The 24,710-nt window shown below is 37.5% G+C and overlaps 1 protein-coding gene across 8 annotated transcripts in view; it reads left to right on the top strand.

The window, feature by feature from the left end:
* FAM172A (family with sequence similarity 172 member A) overlaps positions 1 to 24,710 on the top strand; it is a 357,166-nt gene that overhangs the window by 299,433 nt on the left and 33,023 nt on the right. The window contains exon 11 of one of the 8 annotated variants that reach the window (XM_039545373.1): positions 15,576 to 15,648. The exons of the other annotated variants lie outside the window; for them this stretch is intronic. Within the exon in view, the coding sequence (XP_039401307.1) occupies positions 15,576 to 15,619 (44 nt within the window). The 3' untranslated portion in view covers positions 15,620 to 15,648. Of the gene's footprint in view, positions 1 to 15,575; positions 15,649 to 24,710 lie in introns of those variants that run through there. 8 annotated transcript variants of the gene reach the window in all.

The following is a 24,710-nucleotide window of genomic DNA, read 5'->3' as shown; positions in this document are numbered from 1 at the left end:
CAGTTAAGACACCATGTTTGACTGAAATTATAAGAACATAAGAACGGCCGTACCGGGTCAGACCAAAGGTCCATCTAGCCCAGTATCTGTCTACCGACAGTGGCCAATGCCAGGTGCCCCAGAGGGAGTGAACCTAACAGGCAATGATCAAGTGATCTCTCTCCTGCCATCCATCTCCCTCCTCTGACAAACAGAGGCTAGGGACACCATTCCTTACCCATCCTGGCTAATAGCCATTTATGGACTTAGCCACCATGAATTTATCCAGTCCCCTTTTAAACATTGTTATAGTCCTAACTGTAATTGTAATAGTCTGGTGGGGAACATTGTTTGGAGTCTAGTAACAAATTTTTTCATCACCAATTTGTCATTAAGAAATTAGAAAAATAAAAAACCATCAACTTCTGTTTATGGAAGCTAATAAAAAGCCAATGTTTTGTGTTCTCATGAATATGTACAGAACTTCTGCTATGCAACCCTTCACAAATATAGCTATTTCTCTAAACATCAGTGATGCCACTAAACAAACAGAAAAATAAGGGAGGAGGACATGACCATGAATTTTTACATTTAGGTTAATATGAAGCGTGCAGGCTCAGTATCTTAAATTTGAATGTTGACCCTCTTTTTGTTTGTTTGTTTGTTTGCATTGCATATACCAATCTATTTTTCCTGCAGATTTTTAAACTGCATGTTTATTACTTTTTTAAAAGTATCCACATGCAAACTGCCAAGAACTGGCATCTGGAAGACTTTTTCCTGGCTGTGCGTGGGCAGATTAAAACAGGATCCTTGAATAGACACTCATAAGTTAGTGGGGGCCTGGACAGATCAGGGCACAGCAGAGCAGCATTGCCATACGTAGTTTGTTTCTGTTGGCAATCTGCCAGCTGGGCTGCTTCAATTGTGAGGAATATCAAGGACTAAAGAGTGGGAAGAAGACCAGAATCTCATTTGCTGAGGCCAAATGGAAGTATCTGTATTAAAAGACCTGAATGAAAGAGTTGGTCATCCAAAGGTCACACTATTTTGCTGGAGGAAAAGGTTGGCATGATTTACCTAGATCCATTCTTCTGACTCTGTGCTTAAGTGCAGATTCCAAATGTGGTTGGAAAACTATTCTTTTTATTATATTTTGTAATTTACTATTTGTTAACATAATGAACATAGAGGATAGTATTTAGTATTGATAATAGTGCTGGTGGTTTCCATGGTCAGAAAATGGTAATGGTAATCAAATGGCATTAGTTAATTGTTACAGGAGTTATGAAGGATTTTTTCCATCATATACAGAATGTTGCACAGTTTGGGAGAGGAACATTTTGGAGATTTTTCACCTGCTTCTGAAAAAAATCAGATATAAGCAGTGTTACGAACTCTCCTGATTTCTTGTGACATTTGGTATTTTACTTAAAGCCCCAGCTCCTGGAGTTAAGTGATTATGTGAGAGACTCATCTTTCATTTTTTATAAATCTAAGTTTTTAGCCCTCATGTTTGTGCAGAAAAGCTTGAAAATATGCCTTGTGTAAGCAGTCAGAAACCAGAAGACAAATAACGCCCCCCCAACCAAATTTATTCTTTTTTAAAAATCTCATTATTTTTAAGCCAATCTAATGATTACTTGGACATTTTGGGTTGGCCATACTGTGTTAGTCAAGTCTGGAGACAGAATACTGGCTTTAGATTGATCAAAGTCCGGTCTTCTATGACAAATACTGTTTCTGACAAATGTAGCCATTATCGGTGCATACTGCACAGAAACTGGCTGGCTTTATATATAGGTTCTTTATAAAGCCACTTGTCTCCACAAGTTTCTACCTTAAACTTCTCTGAAGTCAGATGAGCATGATGTAAATGTTCACATTCTAAAATGACAACATATTTGAGTAACTGAAGAATAGAATGATTGATGCAAATAGTCAATAAGGCCCAGATTTTTATAGGTATTTAGTCATTATGGTGCTCAGCATTGCAACACCTGATTTAGGCCTGGTTACACCCAAAAAAATAGATCAACGTAGCTACATCACTGTGGAAAATGTTGCACCTGTGCAACGTAGTAGGTCAACCTAACCCACACTGAAGACATAGCTAGGTTGATGGAAGAATTCTTCTGTCAACCTAGCTTTCACTTGTTGGAGAGGTGGACAAACTGCCTTGATGGAAAAACTCCTTCCATTAATGTAAGAAGCAACTCAATTATGGCACTACAGCAACATAGCTGCAGCATCATAGCTGTGCTACTGTAGTCACTGTCATGTAGACATACCCTTAGATGCCCAGATCAGTTACGTGTTGCAACTATGTGCACCACAGTGAGTAAATATCTTTCAAAATCTGGCCCTAATTCACTAGCAATTTCTTCATGCACTTAGATCGTGAAGAGAAGTCATGCAAAAAATAGACATTCTAAATGTCTCCTTGTTGTAAAGATGAATATGCAAAGATATGAAGACAATGAATATTTTGTACTATGTCCCAGGCAACAACTGAAGCAAAAATTATTCATTTTCAAAATGGGTCAGGGACTAGATGACTCAGGGAACTGATATTAAGGTATGGTGTCTTTCCCTTCTATGAGAGATAATCAGTTAAAAGCCAGCCCAAAGTTATTTCCATCTGATAATTGTTTAGTGGCCTATGTGAAATGAATTGATCTCATGGAGCAAGTGTTTGACATCACAGTTCACAGCCTCTTGCAAAGGTTGAATGGACATGGAGAGTGAAATACACCCTCCAGCTTAGAGGTGTTTTTTAAGGCTTGTTGAGCACATTGGCAATGTAGTGTAAGAAAGCTTGCGCTACTGCTGCCTGTAGTGTAACTGTTTTGTGGACAAGTGACTAGGACTATCAATCCAGCATTTTTTAAGCATTTGTTCCAAGAGGAACAGGAACATAATTTATACTATGTTGTAATTATTTTTGTATCTCACTGAAGGTTCAATATTTTTACTTATCATTTTATAACTTGAATTCACCACTTACTCCCTTCCTTAACTTGTCCTTTTAATCATTTTTTTAGTGTAAAGGTAGTTGGATGCTTAAAGTGTAGTTTGCATGGTTACCAGTGACTGCATCTTCAATGCAGCAGCACCTCTCTACCTTCCAGCTGCTTAGCCAGTTTCTGGAAGTGGACTTCAGTTCCATTAGGTGATTTGCCTGCCCTTTGTTCAAGAAGTTCATAACGTAGGGGTACTTTTGGCTCCTCACTACTGAAGTCACAGGATGCATCAGGGGCCAAAAGCACTATCTGCATCTGGCAAGCAATTTGAGCCATTTCTTCTGGATGTGGTCCTCACCACAATAGTCCTTTTTCACTTCTAGATTGAATTATTGCAAAGCACTGTGTGGGACAAGGGAATATTTTGAACTCCATTTAGCTTTGTGAATAGCTTTCATTTTTGTGCCCTATCTTCCATTTGGTGTGTGATAACTGCCATTTTGTGTTCTGTGTTTAAAAAAACCAGCCTGACCTTGACATGGTCAGTATATTCCAGAAACTTCCCTGCTTGAGAGGGGTATGGGACACCTCGGAGAGGACTGTCAATGAAAGAGCTATCAAGGGCTATCTACTTTGAAAGACTATCAACAACTGGCCCACCTCAGAGAACAATGGTTGTTTTCACATGCAATTTGCATGTGGTCTGGAGGAGTATGTATAAGCAACTGAGATCTCAAGGGTTCTAGGCACTGTTTTTTGGGGTTTAAGACATGTTGGCAGCAGTGGCCCATGTCCCTAGGAAGGGTGTCAGACACAAGGTCTGCAGCTGAGATTGTACCTTAGAGATCCAGAGCTAGGAACAGGGATCTGATTCTGCCCAGACACAATGGGATCCAACTGATTTCCTTCCAAGGTGGGAATGGGCCAGGTTGTGACACTACTCTTGAAGACCACAGGAAAGCTTCAGTTAGTCCAGAGTGACTACATAAATGGCAGTGTGCATTATACCAGTGCTTTCACAACTGCACTAGTCTCCTATTTACTTTTGGATGAATTTCCAAATGCTGACTCTTATCAATAAACCTCCATGAGGCTTTGATCCTGGCTATATAAGAACCAATCTTTCCATTGCACTGCTATAGAGATCAGCTAACAGTACAGTACCTAGTCCTGGATCTTTGTAGGGGCATTTTAGCACTATACCATAATGCAACAAATAATTGAAATGTTTGTGATTTGATTCTTGAAATACTCTATGTCCACTGGTGTAGTGGAGTCAGATTTATTGACCTTTACGGCTTAGTGCAATGCCCTTACCTTTTCCAGTTTTTGTTGGGTGAGGGTTTGGTTCATTTTGTATGTGTTATTTGGAGCTAGAATGGTGGCACTGTAATTTTGCTTTTTTTAACTTGGCTTTTAAAGGCATTTGCTGTGTTAAAAATTTCTGTATGAACCCTGACACACTGTAATTCAGTGCCTTTTCTAAATAATAAACTTAAATAAATTTTTTCCAATATTTGTCCCTGATGCTCCCATGTGTCAGCATTCCCCAGGCCTAAACCATTCCTAGAAGTTGACTGAACACCTTAGCATCCATACCTATACCCTCTATTGACCCTCTGGGCACATCAGCTGTCTGGGGCTGTGGACCTGGTGGGATGGATTTCAGCAGGAAGGAGGTTATGATTAAAAACTCCTGCAGAGCCAATCTGGTATTCCAAGTGGAATACTCTAAATTGTGTGACCACTTCCGCTGTTTCTAATGGATCTGGCTATAATTTAAGCAGCACAAGCAAGACAGACCTGCTTGTACCAAGGAAGTGGAGGACAAAAAAAAGCTTTACCAAATATGGACATAGTTTAAACAAGTTTATAAATATAAATATATATAAATAAAATCCACTGAAGCCTCACAGAATGTAGAAGTTTGGTTAAGAAAGTAACTACACTTTTAAATGCCTCTGAAAAACCCAGGTTCAAACTCAAATGTCAGAAAGGAAGGATGGTAAGTAGTTATCATGTTAACCTGGGACTCAAAAAACCTGAGTTCATTTCTATGCTCTGCCACAGATTTCCTGAGTGACCGTAGGCAAGTCACTTAGTCTCACTGTGCATCGGTTCCCACATCTGTTAAATTGAAATAATAGTACAGCCCTACCTCAGAGGGGTATTGTAAGGATAAGTGTGTTAAATGTGGTGAGGAGCTCAGACGTTATAATAATGGTGCCCATAGAAGTACCTAAGATAGTTAGAGCTAGACTGGGCATGTCTCTAGTAGGCTGGATCTGACATTTTCTTCTGCTAGATAGCTTGCATGGGAAGGAAGAAGCAAAGTGGAAAGATTTAACAGAAACATGTACAACTGCTATGAAAACATAAATTAATATTTCTCAGGCACTTTTCTGTAAATATTAGACACTGCTGGTAATTGGAGAGTCTACGGGAGCAGAAGAGGCAAGAAAAAAGAAGGGGTGCAAAAATATGTCTAGTCAAACTCATGTGTATATTGGCTTTAGACATCATGTGATGTGGGATTGAAATGTCAGAAATGGTTCAAAATACATTTTAAAATGTGTAAGTTATGGCTGACTGAAAATATTTACAAATAAGGGATTGAAGGTGTTTACTACTGTGCTCATTTATGGCAGACAAGTAAACGATGTGATATCCTTTAAAACAGTAAAATGGCAAAATTTTAAAAAAATCTATAATTTTAATCAAAAGTTTGTTTCAGTCATTGAAATTCTGTTATTGCTGCTTACAAACATTAAAGTCAATCAAAACATCAGTAGCTTGCAAGATCAATATTTTTAATATGTTTGCATTGCAGTGCTGCAGATTTTTGGCTAATGGATCGCACCCATATTGATTTCCATGGGAAATGTTAGTCTGATACTGAAATAATTAAAAAAAAAAAGCCAGGGATTATTGGTTTGGAATTTTGAAGGAGATAGAAGTATAAAAATTGGTTATCGACTAAATTGCTTGGGGTGAATGAACCTTGGGCACTTGCAATAAACTTGTAGCTCGGAGTCATTACTGAATACTACCTTAGTCCCTTAAACCTAAAATCAGTCAATAACCTATTATAACAATGCAAATGGTGATGAAATAACATACTTGGCATGTTAGAATAACATTCAAGGCAGCAGGATATTCATAAGCATCTACATACATGTATTGCTAATAAATATCTACTGAAATGTACACAGCAATAGTTAATTTTGAGATTAAAATACTGAATTTATGTTAATGTAAAATATAATTTTAAAGTAACTGTTTAAAAGATTAATAATAGTAGGGCTATTAAAAAGAATAATATTATAGCACAGTATTATAGTGAGAGCATTGCTGTAAATAGACAAGCATCACAATATTACTCTGTTATTGGGCAAATGTCAGATGAATCCTATTGTTTTTCTTGTATGTGGAAATAAAAATGTCTGATTGGTTCTCAGGCATATGGAAAGAACATAAGCAAATAGGACATAAGGTCTCAGCAAGATAGTTCCAAAGTATGAATATGACGCCACATTTTTTCCTCTTGTTTGTTTAGCCTTTGGTTTGGATTTAAGGGTTATATTAATGATCATTTCTTTTTATGTAGAGCCAGGTCATCAGCTAGTATAAAATGATTGGTGACTCCAGTAGAGCAATACCACTCTACCCCAGATGAGAATCTGTCTCATAGGGTTTGTCTGCTCAGTGTGGTAATACACACTATGGGAATATGATTTCTAAAGTGCACTAACGTATTGTGCATTAATTGGTCTTTGTAGACTCTGCTGGTGCGCACTACAGGTTCCCTAGTGTGCTTTATTATAAAACTGTTTCAAACATCACTATGTTAAATTACATTATGGAACCTGTAGTGTGCACCAGCAGGGTCTATACAGACCAATTAATGCACAATATGTTAGTGCATTTTAGAAATCACCCCCCCCCCAGAGAGAGCATTGCCCTACTGTGAAGACATGCCCTGAATCTCTCCTGGTTGATCCTTATGTCAGATCCCAAGAAAAGTTTTATAATGGTTTGTAGAAAGGGAGAATAAAATACTAGCATTTGCCAGTTTGTGGATGATATCCTCATGGAGGAAAAGAATTCAGTTTTAGGATAGTCATCTTTACATGAGTAGAAATCAATTCTTAGTCTTTAATAGATTTCATTTTTACAATGTAAAATAAAAAATGCTATTTTTATAACTTTTAAATTGACAATAGTACTTTTAACTACATAGTAATCATTATGGAGGGCCTGAACCTGTGCCCGTTGAAGTCAGTGGTTGTTTTACCATTGTCTTGTATAGTATTCTTCATCTTAGGAAATACATATGCACGTTAGTGACATTTTTTTTTAAAAATAAACCTCTAAGCATCCCTCTGGGATAGGTATAATTATCCCCACCTTACTACTAGGGAAACTGAAGATAGAGAGTGTACCCAAAACAAGTAAGAGCCAGAGTTAGAATTGGAACTTAGAATATACGTCTTCTACCCTGACACTGCTTTCTAGATAGCAAATCTTCCAAACCTCTCTGTTCCTTATTAAGTCCTTCCAAGCCACTCCACCATATCTATCATCCTGACCAAATGATTTTGCTCACTGGCCTATTTCATCTGAGGAGATACCACAATGCAGCCAGAAATATTGAAGCTAAGATACTTTTCTAACACAGCACTGTAGCTTCCCCTAATAGTTAGGTTGTAGTGTGATTCGTTCCACCATAAAAACCTTGTTATTTTGATGTTACACGTGTATTATAAATCGTGTATCATTGTGATATCAGTATCATTATGTCAAAATAAAACATTTCCTCAATCCATTTCCCCCATCAGTGACTGAATCAATGTACATGAGTTGCCCAAAGTCCAGGGGTTACAAACTCATAGACTAATTGTTAATGCTTAAGAAACATCTAAGCAAAGAGATGCCTTTTGCATCCCGTTATAAAAGTGCTCAGTCTCTAATAGATTCCCAGTGGGGGTCAAATCCAAAAACTGGGTCCCACCACTGAGAAGCGCTGTTACTTACTCCTGCTTAGTTCCACCCTTGGGACCAATAGCTGAAATGCTCCTGCTAAAAGCAGGTGCTGAAATGGGCAAGTTATCCAGTGAAAATTATTTTCATATGAGTTCTATAAATATTTATCAAATTTATATTAAAGCAATTGATACCTTACTGCTAAAGATATTAGTAGGAAGATGGGGCATGGGTTTAGATTATATAATTCCAATTTCCTAGCTGGCTATTTTCACATTTTCTTTTTTTTTTTAAAAAACATTTTCTTTTCCATTTTACTTAACAAAGAACATGGCATTTGTACATCAATAGATGATGAGGATGGAATACATCACAATCACTGCGTAAAACTACAACGCATGCACAGAATACATTATATACAGAACTTGGCATAAATCTTGTGGAGCACGGCTTCTTAAATTTGTTTCCCAGTTTAGCTCGATATGTCTGATAACAGGCAGATTGCCACATGCTTATAGGATCTCAGAGTGTTGAGATCTTTTGGGAATAACTAACAAGGTCTTTATTTCCTTAATATATTTGTGAATGGCACCCCATGATATGTGGAGGTCACCTACGTAGTTATTCTTTGAGTCAGTTATTTTTTGTTCACACTGGACTGAAATAAAAAAAGTAAGTTCAGCAATTTACAATGCACAAGCAGTCTGCTGAATCTGTGTAGGGCCTGTTGACTTCACTTAGGCTCTTTGCAGGCACAGCAGTCCCCTGTGCATTTTAAATTGCAGGATTTGGCCTAATTTTCAATTCTTTACAGTTATACTTTCTCTTGACTTGGGAATCTTGCAGAGCAGCCAGTGGGTTGGAGGGAACATTGCTGTTAATGGCCTTGATAGTGCCTGTAGTGGAGTGTTTGTGTCCCTGGCAGAGGCTGATGGGAATTGAGATTGGCTGGGGTGCCAGTAAAGGGTCACTTTCCACCTGGCATGGCGAAGTAGCTGAACCCCCTTAACTGTGTATTCCCAGACTCTCTAATGCTGAGAGATTTATAGGTGCATGATAGAGAGGGCTAAAAACACGCCTCTTTCTCCTGTTTCCCACAGTCGAGCTTAACTGAAAAGGTGTTACCGAGTGCTGGCACTGGACTACAGAGGGAAGCAGCAGTTTTCATTAGAAGCAAGTTTGTTCTCTTCTTAGTTTATTGTATTTTAGTTATCTTCCTTAAATTCTGATAGAGCTGGGAACAATTTTTAAATGAAAAGCATTTTAGTAAAAAATGGAATTTCATCCAAAAAAGTGGATATTTTTTGGGGGAAAAAACCATTTTCAAAATAACATTTTATTGAAAAACTCCATTTTTTTATTTTCAAGAAATGATTCATTTCAAAATTATATTAAAATGTGAAATCATTTTTCCCCACTAGAAATATGGAGAAAATAACACTTTCATTTTTAAAAGTAACACTTTTTCTCATACTTTTTAACTTTCTCTCTCTAAATTAGAGCAAGGAACAAAAAATAATACTTTCCTTTATTTCCAGTGAAAAATTGAAAAAGTCGAGAAAGTGGGCTTTTCCCTCCTCATTTTCTCTTACTTCCAACTTTTTAAACTTTTGTCTAATGGAAAAAGGAGAGAGAAAATAAAAAGTGAGACCAGGTTTTTCCCCCCCACTTTGTCTCAGATTTTTAATTTTCCTTGCCATTTTTTAATTAAAAAGGAGACTTTTTAAAATTAAGAAAAAATAGGATTTGAATGAAAAAAACCAAATTTTAACATTTTGTAAAAAAAATTTTTTTTCTTTATTTTTTAAATTTACACACAAAAAAGAAAAGAGCAGTTTTGACCAGTCTGAGGACTTATATACTATAATGCAACTTACTTTACATAAATTTTTTTACACATTAGCATAAAGTGGGACAATCAAACTAAAGAGAAAAGGAAGATCTGTGGAGATATTTTAAATCTGCAAAGGATGGAAAAGGATTCTTGACAGTCACAAATCATTACCACAAATGAAATTAAAGGGAAGGAAGAGAAGAAGAGGTTATGGCTGAAGGAAAACAGTTAGTAAGTAGGATTAAAATATTGAAAGAGGTGGTATTGCAAGCCTGTGGACAAGACTGGTAACCAGAGGTAAGATTACATGCTGTGCCTTTTAGGCTTGGTCCACATGGGGCCATTTCCCAGCATAGCTATTCTGTTATAGAATAAAAGTGATTGTATTCCAGAATAATGACTCTGCTTTCAAAGCAAAGTAACTATTCTAGAACACAATCAGTTTCATTCTGGAATAATGTCCACATGGAGGAGTTATTCCAGAATAGTAAAACTATACTGGAATAACAGTAGCAGAATAGTTATCCCACTATAGCTATTCTGGGAGTACAAGGCCTTAGAGGCTCAGCACAGAACTTACAACCCAGGATAGGGGGGCAAAGACTTTGGATCTTCTGATTCTAGACTGTTTCTGAGGCCAGAGTGGCCCTTGATGTAATTTTGACAGCTCTCAAACCTAAATTATAGCAGCCCTCTTGACTGCCCAAAATCCCCTCTGCAATGCCCCTACACACAAACCCATGCCAGAGCTTGTGAGGTGGTCCCTGCAGGGCAGCTGGCAGCCCTTAGTTGCCAAGCCAGGAAGATTTTCCAGTGGCTGGATCTGAGGCTTTTGGAGTCCTTTTACGCTGCTCTGGCTACTTTACGCAGTGTAAAGGGGCCAGAGAGGGGGTGAGAATCTCATCCCAGCAAGGCAATTGTGAATTAGATTTAGACATGAATAAATTGCCAATGAAAGTAATGGGAATAATACAGTCCTGCTTCCTGGAGTGATAGGATAGCATGGCCACAGAATTCTAAACACAAATTCCCGCACACTGAGTTGAGACTATAACCCATATATGGAGTATATATCAAAGTGTAATGCAGGGTTTTAGCTACATATCTTGCCTTGACTTTAATGGGCATCATGTGGCTAAAATTTTTAAGCAATGTTGTAAAGATTTAGATGATATTCACTTCAGTTTGAGACACTGTATAAAATCACAGTTTGGGTGCATGGTATAATAGCCATCATTTTCTGAATTTTCCCACCATTAATGTGGGAGCTGTACATAGCAGATGAGCTAAACATGATTATGTTTCAACAGAACAGATAATAGAAGCTACATTGACTTTAGGATAAAAATAACTTCTAACACTTAGGACTCTTGAAAGACCAGCAAAATTCACTTCTATTCATTTCTATTTCCCACAGAGTAAACCATGTACCTCAGCATGAATCCAATGTACATATCTTAAATTTATAATCCAATTTTATATATAAAAGACAAAACCTTTACTCTGCAAATATACTTTCTCTCATGCTTTGTATGTTCAAATAGTTGACTCATATTGGTATGTGGTGACATCAAAGGTGGGGTTTTTTTTTTGGATATGAGTTTGTAATGTCTGTATTAACTATGAGGGGAGAAATCACTGGTGAGTTACTCAGGTTATTCCAAGAGAGTGCCAATAAAACCTTTAAACCACATCACACCATCATGATTTTTGCATATGCCACACATAAGACAGAAAAACTATTTTAGGAATGTTTTAGACATTTGTAAACACTATTGAGACTATTGTTTGTCTCCCTCCACCTATAGAAGTAGTTGTCTGAATGCATCCTTAGTTACCGCGAATCCAACTGTATGTGGCTTTGAGGAAACCTTAAAAACCTGTAAAAATGATTGAAAATAGCTTTCTGTAGCTAAAAAGCTCAGCACTTTAATGTTCAATATCTCAGGACTTTGCTGAAATCCTACAGTCAGCCTTCTATTAAGTAGTAACATATTGGCTTCTTCAGCTTTAGCATAAGATAGTATGGTTGTATGGGTGTAAAGTTGCAGGAGGGTAATTATTTCCATTGATATTATTTCCACTCATAAAACCCTTAGATGGCATGTAAAATTGGAGAGCACATTGCATTGGTTGGGTAAGATTGCAAGAGTTTTGCAAGATGGGTTTTTTTGGTTTTGTTTGTTTAAAAGAAGAATCTTTATAATTCTCTTACTAAAATGCAGGAAAAAAAATTTATTTGTATCATTTTGCAGTAAAAGGTTTTAGGAAAACTTAATGTGCAGTGTAGCTCTGATTCAGCAAATCACTTAGGGCTCAATTCTGTAAGCTGCTGTGCACCCTTTATCTCCCATTGAATATAAGTTGAGGGCGCTGAGCACCTTTCAGGATTGATGCCTCAGGCACTTACATAAAGATAAGCATGTGCTTAAGCACTTTGCTGAATTGAGGCCCATAGCGCTAATTTTTCAAAAACTGCATGTATGTGTGTGCAAAATAGGTAATTCTGTATGTAATTTCCAGTTTCCCATTGTGTCATTATAGTTGCCTAGCTATTTTGTACATGCAGTTTACGCACATACATTTGAAAACTTAGCCTTATAAATAATATGGTTTTAAAATGTTGTAGTTATATGGGGCCACTGTATATTATTGTTGCTGTAGCAATATGCACAAAGAAAAGCAACTACAACAAAAAAAGAACAGTTTTCTAACATTACCTGAAAACAAATATTCCTCTCTTTAAGCTGAAAATACATGGGAAAAACACAAATGAATCAAGAGTAAAACTTCTTGAGTACATTCCGCAAAGTTTTTAAGAGTTAATTACTGTTAACTAAAAGAAGTAAAGAAATATTCAATTGTGACTATGTAAGAACACAATCATACAAAAATGCCAGCATGGATACAGGTGTTAGAATTACATCACATGTTTATTTTTATTATACTTGCTTTCTGTTGTAATGGGAAGAAATTGATTCCAAATGTGTTTTCTTGACCCCTACTCCATACATGTTAGAGCCTAACCTTAAATGATGTTTCTACAGTCTTGGCTGTATTTACAGTAATTATATGCATAATGTAGCATATTATTGTCCGGACTTCCTGTTTAATCAGTAGAGAGCTTCTTACAAGTGCAGCTGAAAAGGGCAAACAAAATTAAAGCTTTATATACCAAAACAAGTTTGATTTGCTAAGCTCCCAGCATTCCAAAGTACACAAATTTGTTCCACTAAGTTTTGCGATGGCTTGCAGATGGGCAATGATTAATCAGAGAGCTAACTGTGAAGTAGTTTGCAATTAAACTGGAAAGCTCTGAAGCATGCTAATTGAATCAGAAAATTAGAGACACTGAACAGTAATTGGCTATTTCTCATGCAGCAGGTGCCAGGCTACTCATCTGTGGAACAAGGTATTTAAGGCACATTAGCACTAGTAAAAATACTTCTTGATATGGAACAGTTAGATTTTCTGCTCATTTTCACCATGGATGTCAAAACATACAGCTGTGATGTCTAGTGCTAACAATTCACGTTTTAAGAGTTTCACTAAAGTAAACATATGGGAGGCTAGCACTATATGTACACAGTGTTCTGAGTGAGACTGAAATTGGGGTTCACTGCAACCTCACTAGTTCACTCTGATAAGGAAACCCATTGTAAACTACTGAATTTGGTTAGAAAGCACATACGTAAATGAACAAAAATGCATTACAAGATGTACTTTGTTGCCTAATCTGTAGCAACTAGTTTTAATTATTGATTATAATGCTCCACAATGTGTAAGTGTACTGAGATATATTGTTGTCTGGTCCAGTAACTAGGGCACAGGATAGAGACTCAGGAGATCTGGACTCTGGCCATTGACTGGCTCTATCACTCACACACACTGGGCAAGCTAATACGCCTCTTTGTGTCTCTGTTTCCACATTTAACCCCTTTCCCCTCCCTCCCCCTGCCACGCCTTCTGTACTGCCTTTTGAGATCTGTCCACGGAAAAGTGCTATATAAGTACTAAATAACATTAATATAAGAGTTCACTACAGTATTCTGCTACTAAATCTTTGCTGAAAAGTGAGGAGACTGCCTTTTTGTGCTCTTTGTAAAGTGTACAGATTAATGGAGTATGGATTAGTGAGGTTCTGCTGAATTGTATCGATAAATACAATCACTTTTTTATTTCATTTTTCTGCAGATTTAAAAATGTGTAAATTTTTAGTTGAATATTAGTTCAAGCCATCAACAGCATAAATCTAATACTGCTGTGAGCTTAGTAGATGCATAAAGCCAATTCATATCATGCCTCAGCATGAGTTTATATCTTCTAATTAGTACCACCATTTTATAGAGAGATCACATGCTATGAAAGTTTGTTTGTCGTGCCAACAGGGACCAGAGCACGTACAGTAGTTTTTCTCTGGTAGAATGATAGTGCTGTATGAGCACAAAAGACTTGTAACCTAAGCAGTAGGTAATCAGGAAAGAATGAGATTTAATAAGTGCAATTGTGGAGAGTTTTATAAAGATATAACCATCTTCAAATTAACTTGGGTGGGGCACATAATTTCTTCCTGCATACCTAATTAGAGTTCAGTATTCTTATTAGAAAGTGGCATAAAAAAAGTATTAAAATAGAAATTCACTGCCTCATACTACTCTGACTATTGAGAAGTAGAATATTACAGTATTCAAATGCTAATCATATCATTTAGCAGTTGACTGCAGAAAGTAGTGTATTTGAACTGAAAGACATAAATTATAAATTGTAAACAGTACATGAGGGATATGTTATAACTGTGTCTCATTTAAATTAAGGCAGGGAGTTTTCTCTGAAGCAGATTATGTGCCTTCATTAAGTTTTAAAGTCTCCTTCATAATGTTTTATTAAGATCACTTGGCAACATGCTACCAAAACTGGGTTTTAGCAGTACAGAATAGTGAAAAAGACTGCAGTAGTGTTGCATGTTATGTACTTCATATCTTTAAATGTTTACACACTTTCCAACTAAGTTATAGCATACACACCTTTGTGACTCTTCCCTTTTATTCCCCTCCCACCCCCAAAACAAATAAAAATAAAAAAGCATGATGTTTTTGCTTTCTTTACTTGAAAGTGGCTCCAAAAACATTTACATGATCAATGTTTGTTGCTCGAGGGGTAAAGTTTGCTCTTCCATGGACAAGTGAGAACATATTGATCATTTTATTCTATTTGCTATTTCTAAATTCAATATACCTCTTGAGTCGATAAGCGAGATCTAGAGCATATTCTTTTTGTGTGTGTGTGCCTGCTTGTAGCTTGTTCTCAAGATCCAAGATACATTTTTGATTAATCACAAATGCTCTGGGGTCATGGAGAGCAAATGTGTTTGTGGAGTGTCAGCTGATGCTGTCAGATAAATGTCTTAAGCTTAGCCAGGGTTCATGCCCCAGCTTTAGGCTGTGCCAAATGTCTCCCCTTGTTGAGGAAGATAACAGCTACACTGGAGGCGACTGAGCTGTTTGTTCACTGAAAGGGCTGACCTTGCCATATGGGGCTACAATCAGGTGAAAGAAATAGTGTAGATGTTTTAATTGAAACTTTACAAATCTTAACTTTTTAAATTTTACTCATACTTAAGGCAGATGATTTTGGTATTCATTTGCTACCATATTCATTTATCACCTTTATTTTTCTTGTGGCTACGTGATTTAAATGTTGCCTTGTAAATTCCTTAGCACATAATTACTACTCTTGCTATTAGCAGACTTTAATACTGTCAGTATGTTCTAAGGAACCAGACAAGACATTTGACAAGGTTTTTTTTTTTACATTAGACTCTTCCAGGACCATTAGAGGGGGGAAATCTTCAGAAAGATAAATGAAACTGAAAGTTCCGATATGAAGACTGCCATAGACCAGATCAGATTTTCATTTAAACGTTGTTTTATAATCCTGGTTCTTGGCCTGGAGAAGGGACACAGAAGGTAATGACACTCAGCTGTCCACTCTCTTGTCTTTAGAAGACTTGTTTAATCACAAATACCTCATTTATAGCAATTTGTCTTCTATTACTAGACAGAGGGTATAAATAAGAAATAGTGACACAATTGCTAAGCTAACACCTGGAGAACACTTTGTACTAAGGCTGTCTGTTTTGTAGTGCTAAAGGCAAAATGATGGATCATATGGCGGTGTATAAATAAGTGAAAACTCTCTGGGCTACTTGTGGGCATTTGTTGTAAAACACCTAAAATCAGCGCCTTTTCCCCCACTGTCTTAGCCCCGTTTGTTGTTTGCTCCTAAGCTGATCATCTACTTTTTCTTTCCTCTCATGAAGTTCATGCTGTCATGGGTAAATCATCAGGGCTAATTGGACACAATAATGCTGTACAATTTGAAACAAGAAACAACACATCTGTCATGAACTCCCACCAGATCTCATGGAAATGAGACATTTTTAATATTTTATGGTGAACACAAAATATCTTGAGGAAATGGTTTTATATTCTGTATCCCAAAACAGAACCTTCAGTGTCAAATGAGTAATGCTGCTTAAGCAGCCGTGTAAATGGTGCTGTTTTAATTCTTCTAATTGCTTTTGCAATATAGATTTTGTTTCAATAAATTAAAAGAAACTTTAGTGTGGAACAATGAAAGAATGGAAGGTACATCTGCAATTATATTTGAAGCCTGTTGTGCAACTTGATATAGGAAACAAATGCTACCATTCTTCTGATGAGTCTTGCCAACAGACAGAACCTCCTATTTCCAATGAGACATTTTCAACTAACACCTAAATCAAATTAAATGCAAATATTTTGCACTTTAAACTAATTTGAACTGATCCTCTAGCAGCTTTTGCCCTAAAATGAACTTATAAATGAACTTAATCTGCCTTAAAACAATATTAAACAAAGAAGTTTAAATCATATTCTTCTACTTTCTGATATCTATTAATGGCTAAGTGGTTTCAGCTTGCATAATTTATGTGTCTGGTGAGTTTAAGAGGGGGCAAGGCTTGTGTTTGTGAGAGACCAAAGTTTTAAAAATTGTTAAATAAAATAGATATTTAAACATTTTCTGGGTGAGTTACTTTCTAATTCATGTTTGTCCTTGATGATAATGCATAGATTAACAAAAACTAATGTCAGATTTTAGGAATTTGAATAATAGAAATGTACATTTCTGAACTAGTTAAATTATGTTTTTATTTAATAACTTCTAAGTCAACTTTAAAGTATCCGACCTCAGACAAGTTCCTTAACTAGCTGTATTCTTGTTAAGAAGAGAAATATTTCCTACCTGGATAAAATATTTATCCTGTATGACTATTTTGGCCTTTCCATCAGCAACTATATCTCCTTTTTGACAATAGTTTCATGGCATTTGGTGCTACTGATGATACATCCACCATTTCTGCTTTTTTTTTTTCTCCCTAGGACAGCTGCCAACTGCAGTTGACCCTGTTGTGTATTTTCAGCTTCACTACTTTTTATAAATTAAAGTAGTCTTGTCATGTTGGACACATGTTTGAGAAAGGGACTCAGGACAGTAGTTTACAAGACTGAGGAGAGGTTCTGTGTGTTGTAGAAATGACCTGTAGGTTTCTGAGCAGGTGGTGATAACCAAAATATGGACAAAGCACTGTATGCTGTCCAATTCATGATAGCCATACGTGTCAGCTTTGGAGAAAATTTTCACTGCCCTTAGGCTCAACTCATCTGGGAAGGCAGAGTGGGAGAGGTGAATGAAGAAGCATGATTATGGTCAGAATTAAAACAAGAAATCAGCTCAAATCTTTGTCAGTGTTAGCGCATCCTTAGTGTATATATTGTGATAGACATTCTGTATCCCAAACAGCCTTAGGGCTTAGGTGGGCTCTTGCATCCCTTACAAGTTAGTATTTCTCCAGATATGAAATATACAGATTGGTCTGTCCAATGTATGAATCCTATTTTGTGTTTTCATCCCTTTCTGCTCCTGTCTTGTTCCCCCCCCCCACCCCAGCTAGTAGATTAAGTTTCAGTAAGCATATATTCTTTTAGCAGCTATACACAGATGAGAATGGGAGATATCACATTGAAATGATGTAGGTCCTTCTATTCTGAGTACCTTTGTTACTGCTAAGGAGGAAAGCTTGTTCAAGAACTTGAGAATTCAACTCAGAAAACCTTTTGTCCAAAAATATATTGACTTTCTTTTCACATACAGAATAATGAAGTTAGTAGAGGTAAACTTGCCCAAAGAGTTTACAACACACATATTTTTGTTTTCAATGCTTAAAAAGGGCTCAGGGTGTAGTTAGAAGCACTTTGGCTCTTTCTGGGGCCTGTTCCTTAAAAGGAAATATTTTGATAGGTCACAGTCCTTAGAGAGCAAGTGTTCTTTTTTAACACCATGACTTTTCCAACTACACATGTGCATGCACTCATATACCTATACCAGTCCTCATCAGATCCATGCCTTTTCAAAGAGGGTGTGAACAGTTCAAGGAAAGAGCTGTGGAAATTGGCACAATGGTTTGTGGGGAACTACTGGTGTCTGAGAAGGACTAACTACAAGTAACTGCGTAAATCTAGTTCAGCTGAAGATAAATGATGGAGCAAAGGATAAGGAAGTAGGTTTTGCAATCACTCAAGTAGGCTTCTCAATCCATTGAGAAACTATGTAATGGAGTACAATCTTTTTAGTTACATGCAAGTAATAGTGTTAAGACTTTCAAAAATAGTTCATTTTCCCCTTTCTAAATCAGTGACATAATTTTTTTTTCTTATTCATTGGTCTACTTTGACTTGTTCAAGTGTCTCCAAATATCATTTTACTTCTTTTTAAAGACTTAATATGGTTTTATGAGCACATAATTCTGTTTATTTGAGAGGAATGATGACTGTTGATTTTCACAATTGGGCGTTCACCTGACCCTTTAAATAATGGCATCAGCTGAGGGATCTGAGACTCTCATGCCTAAAAGTTCATGGTCTGCTTCTCTTGTAAATTGGGCTTAATTCAGTTCTTCACTGATTTTGAGCTAGATGTAAAAGGAAGATAAGACTAAGGTGTCTGTATATCAGAATATGATTTTAATGTGGCCTACAAGGGGCATGAATGTTTGTCTTTCAGCACAACAGTCAAGGCAATAAATAGATGTTGCAATAATAGAACTAGACACTGTGAAAAAGGAAGATAACTATCTTCTGTACCACAAAAGGTGTAATAAAATTAATTTTTCCCAGGAACTCAGAAAACAAGTTAATATAGAACTGAATTTGAAAGTCCCAAATAAGTGTCAATCAAAACAAGTGCACAGAGGAGGCATCTGATTGATTCAGCAGACGTATGTGGGACCTATATCTTGTTTGAGCTGCCCACCTGGGACCTGAGTTCTTTGATGCAGTCTTCCTTCTGCAAAAGAAGAAGAAGAAAGGTGAAAGCTTACCTTCAACTAGATAAAGCAAGAGAAGACAAAGCATGAACATGTGTTCAAAGGATGGACAGAGAAAATGATTTAGGTGTGTTGAGGGGAGAGCAGGACTGCTTGCAGTGGATTAGAATTGAAAGACTATTTTAACCCCTTTTTCACTCATCCTGGGACAGACAATGAGGATTTAACCTGTTCCCATTTGGAACACAGAATGGCAGCCTTCCTTTTGTTGCATGTAACTATTTGGTGGGACAAGTTCAGAGCCTCTGCCAAGGATTGCAGAGTGGATCTCTTGAAAGGGCAGAGTGGGTTTAAGTCCTCCTATAACTCAGTAACCAAAACAGCATATCACTTCTAGAGCCCTGTAGAGATAGGTTTACCTTGCCTTATGATGCAGAGTTGAATAAAGACTGAAGGGTTGGAACTTTGGCCTTTTACTTTCAGCCACAGATTTACAGATACCACTTCTCTTTCTTACCTCTTGAATATAACCTTTTTTTCCCCTAGAAGGTTTGAATTGGCTACATTAGGTGAAAATGTATTGTTTCAGGCAGCACTTTGTCACCATTAGTTATTTGGAATTCCACAATCCTGCTATTTCAGACTTGTATCTGTTTCTGTCCTAAATGATCTTCATGGACATTTTAAAACTGTGCAGATCTTTCCCTTAAATCATGGAGAGTGAGGGGACCAAGGCCATCTAGGTTCCGATCCTTCACAACCTGCTTCACAGGAGAGAGGCTTGGAGGATGAAATTAAGAACAAATTCACATCCTTGTCTGTCCCAGTTGATCCTCAGGCTCAGAAATGCTTGTACCAGAAAGAAAAACCGTCATGTGATGGGTAGTCAAGGAAGTCCACAGATGTATTGTGCTCCCTATCCTCATCTGGAGCTGGTCTTCTGTTATAAAGAATCAAAAGCTTAGGCCTGAGAGGGAGTTTGGATCTGCAGATCCTTATGAAACAGAGACATGTTCTCCAAGCAGCATCCTTCCTCTAACACTGAACCATCTTCTGACCAATGGGAGACTGAGCCAGGCTTGTAAATGAAATAGCTATGGCAGGTACTTGCTCCCATCTTCTCAAGAAAGCTAGCGAGCTGGGACAAGCCTGTGGGGGATGCGAAACAGGAGACAAGACTGACTTTTGAATGCACCTGCATTATTTGATGTCAGGTGAAAAAATCAGTCAGGCACTGAGGTGTTCATATTACGGGGAACAAGATTGTAAGCTATATGAGGCAAGATCTTTTAGATACCATGGAATAGGCTAACACCAACCAACCTATAGTATTGTTTTCATATGCATAAATGTCACACAGAGTAAAATTGTGTTTTACATTTGGTTTTTACCTTTGCTTTGGACTTCCATTAACGACTTACATTTAGAGATGTAAATGAAACACTTTCAATACAGAGTTGCTTATTATAATTATGTAAATGTTGTAAATTGATTAAGCCTTTGTAGTGATGTGTTAGTTCATAGCAACATCTTTATCAGCAGTATAATTCACACAGTAACAGCATGACACTAGAGAGAGAGAGAGGTATCAGTTTATTTCTTAGAGCTCATGTGCTTCTTCAAAACACCATATAGTCCAAAATTCACTAGCATCTAGTCAAATAATACTCTTTAAAATGTAGCAGACAAGTAAACTAAGATTTGATATAAGCTTATATTGCTACTAAATCTAATAGGGTACAGTCCAGCCTGAATAGTTATTCTTCACATTACATATGTCACACTGTAAGTATTGGAACAATTAAATTCAGTAGGCCTAGTTATACCATAAGATATGTGTGTGCAACTCCCATAGATAACAGAACCCTGTTGGAAGGGCAAAATCACAAGACAGTTAGTAACTGTGAGAAATATTTTCTCCTGTTTATTTAAAAATGGAGACAGGGCCGGCTCTAGGCACCAGCGCTCCAAGCATGTGCTTGGGGCAGCACTTTCCAAGGGGCGGCACTCTGGCTCCTTTTTTTTTTTTTTTTTTTGTTTAGGGCGCAAAAAGCCAGGAGCCAGCCCTGAGCAGAGGTGAGCTGCGGTGGTGGGGGGCGTGGGAAGGGCTGCAGGAAGTAACGCTGGGGGGGGAAGAGGAACCGCTCCCCCCACAGCTCACCACTGCTGCCTGCTCCCCCGAGCGCGCCGCCGCTCCGCTTCTCCCCCCTCCCTCCTAGGCTTGCTGCGCGAATCAGCTGTTTTGCGGCAAGCCTAGGAGGGAGAAGCGGAGTGGCGGCGGTGCACTCAGGGGAGCAGGCAGAGTGAAAGTGAGCTGCGGTGGTGGGGGGCATGGGGAGGGCTGCAGGAAGTAACCCGGGGGGGCAGAGGAACTGCTCCCCCCCCCAGCTCACCTCCACCTCCTCCCTCAAGCACGCCACTGCTCCGCTTCTCTGGGAGGGAGGAGTAGGAGGGGAAATGCAGCACACCCGGGGGAGGAGGCGGGGCCGGGGATTTGGGGAAGGGGTTGGAATGGGGCAGCGAAGGGGCGGAGTTGGGGCGGGGCTGGGGGGAGCGGGAAAATTATTTTGCTTGGGGCAGCTGGCCCTGAATGGAAAGAAATGTATATTTGAAACATTTTCAATAGGGACTCTGAGTCAGGGCTATCAGAGTGGTTATAATTATACAGAAGAGAACATTTTGTTATAACCATTTTGCTTTATATTTTAAATCCCAAAAGCTCATCTCTTTTTATCAAATTGCATATAACTGCAATCATTCAAACTATTTGGTTTATATTTTTCTTTAAGTTTAAATAGTTATATTTTTATTGTTATAACTTATTATTTTTACAACACCCAAACACTTAGCAAGACATGATCCCTGCCCCAAAGCGCTTACAGTCTAGGGGCCAAATTCTGAGATATGATCTCACCTCTTTGTACAAAGAGTAGCACAGGCAGTGGAGTTAAGTGAGGACAATGGCTAATGGAGTGAGGGTAACAGGGATGTGTGGCAAGGAGGAGAACAAAAGATAGGCAAAGAAAATGTATCCATTTGAAAATGGTTCCACTTGTTAATCACTGACAAGAAGCACTGCCTACAGAAAAGCCTATTCAGGCATCATCAAGAAGTGGAAGGATAGGGAACATGTCTTATCAGTAACATGAGGAGATGACTCTGACTTCTGAAATTTGAATCCAATTTTTGGCACTGGTGACATCCTGTTCACTTCATCCTTCCCATTACAATATTCAGGTGCACTGCATAGAAAACCTTCTAAGTCATCATTAAAGTGTATTTTGTAGCACATGTAAAATTGTCTTCTTGACAAAGAAAAAAAATATATACTAATTGTAGTAGTCAGATGTGTATCTGTCTGCTTTTGGATTATAAAAGTAGTGTTTTGACTGGCTTATTAAATAGAAATGCTTCTGCCCTTTGACTATTTAACAAACTGGTACTATTCCCTTACCTCACTTCTCGATATCCTTGGGGAAATAGTTAGGAATTGTGTTTATAAAATTGTAAAATTTGCCCTCATTACATGTGATCTGAGTTGGAAACAAATATTTTTTCTTTTTCAGGAGGTTTTTCATGTAAAATTTGTGCCTAATTTTTCTCATGAACAAGTTTTGAGTTATATTTTACCATTGGTTACTATATTTCACTGCATAGCAGCTATCTTATAAGCAAGATGGGTGGTATACCCTTTGTCATAACAGTCACATAAGGTAACTGGGTGTAGTGTAAATGAAAACTACATGAAATGATCACGGGATTCACACTTCGTTAAAATGTAGGTTGAATTCTTTAACTATACCCAGTCAAGTATCTTGTGTAATCTTCTATCAGGATTGTATCTCCATTTCAGTTTGTAGGACATTACCTGTTTTGAATAGGATAAAGACTCATTGTTACTGTCAGTCCTGTTTCAAGCTAAATATTCATCTAGTCCTTTGTGGCTGCCATTTTTATCAGGCATTCAGAACAGCTTCCCTTTGCTGATCTGCCATTTTCCAACATATCACTGTTTCACTTGTATGATTTCTGGTGAGACAAGCTCAGACCTGGCTGCTTTTCTCTCAGTAACAGAGAAAAGAAATGTCTCTGGTGCCTACTCTGCAGAGAAAGTTGATTCATGTGTAAATTATCACTTGGCCTTTATTTGCTCGGCCTGTGGAGAGTACACATGCAGATAAAAGGCTCGGTGGGTCAGGGCTGAGTACGTGCAGGTTTCTCCAGTGGCCACAATGACAGTGTTAGAATTGTTGTCAAAGATTATCAGACAGACTGTGATGTCTTATCATTATTTACTTACAGTTTAGAGTGTAAAATAAATTTCAACAAGCAGTGGGCTTTTATAACATTGAACAAAGTGAACATCATAGCTGTATATTATTAGCAGCAGCCTTCTGTATCAGGATTTTTAAACATCTGTATAGATATCTTTGATGATAGTACTTATGTCTGCATACAAAAAAATGCTGTGTTTACTTCATGAGTTACATTTAACGTGAAAACAAGTTGCAGTGGTACTTAATTTTGCAAAATGGAGACTAAGTATCAACAAATCGTCTCTGAGAGCACATGTGAAAGAAATGAGTAGAGAGGTGTTTGTTTTGGTTTCCACTGAAATAGTTTGAAAGTTTTGTTTTGTTTCTATGTGTAAAATTTCCAGTAATAGCATTAAGTGGCTCAGGAATGCTTTAAATATCCCATGTTGTGTCTCATTTAATAAGGTAGTTACAGTATATTTGTCTATTTTACAGCTACATTTGTATTGGCATATAATGTGTGCAGCAGCTGGGAACTGTGTAGGGGCGGCAGAAAGTTATTTGATCTTCAAAATCAGCTACCTGTCACTCAATTGCCTTTCATTGAAACATAATCAAGAATCATTATGGGCCTATTAGCAGCTCTGATGTAAGTGCATTTTAAATGCCATTGTCAGAGCTCCAGTTATCCTCAAAAAAGTAAAGTCATTAAAGTACAACTGTCTCGTAGTTTCACAAGGTAAATCATAAATCAGACAGGGTATTAAGCTTGTGAAATGTAAATTCAAGACCCATAGGATTTGATCTTTAAGGTCAACTTCAGTTTAGACATTTGGGGCTATCCTGACATTGAATAGCCAATAGACAAGGTCATCTCTGCCCTAGTGTTACTGTTAGCTTATCTACATTTGTAACAATGTTCTGAGCATTTTTTGAAAAAAGTTTTTGTGGCAAAAAGCAAGCACTGTAACTTATTTAAAAAACATAAAATTAAACCACCCAGATGGGGTTATATGATATAATTTGTTGCACCCCTTGATAATATTTTCCCTTTTCAGTGTTATTAGTGACATTACCTGTCTTGTGTAAAATATTGTTGTAGCTGCTCTGAGCTCCTTTACTTGCTTTATTTTAGAAAAGTTTCCCCTTGAAATATTCTGATGCTAATATTTTGCAACTCATTTCATATCCCTTGGCACACTTGGAATTTGGTATTTAAATTTCATTTTTAAAAATTCCGTCTTCATTTCAGAACCTTTGTTCCCTCTATCCCCTTTCAGGGCAGGGGAGCTGGGTAGGTTTGAATCCCACCAGGGAGCCATTTCCTCTCT

This window comes from Mauremys reevesii, linkage group 6 (genome assembly GCF_016161935.1).
Source record: "Mauremys reevesii isolate NIE-2019 linkage group 6, ASM1616193v1, whole genome shotgun sequence".
NCBI lineage: Eukaryota > Metazoa > Chordata > Testudines > Geoemydidae > Mauremys > Mauremys reevesii.
The sequence above is the reverse complement of the archived record's forward strand: the minus strand, read 5'-3'. Positions and strand labels throughout refer to the sequence as shown.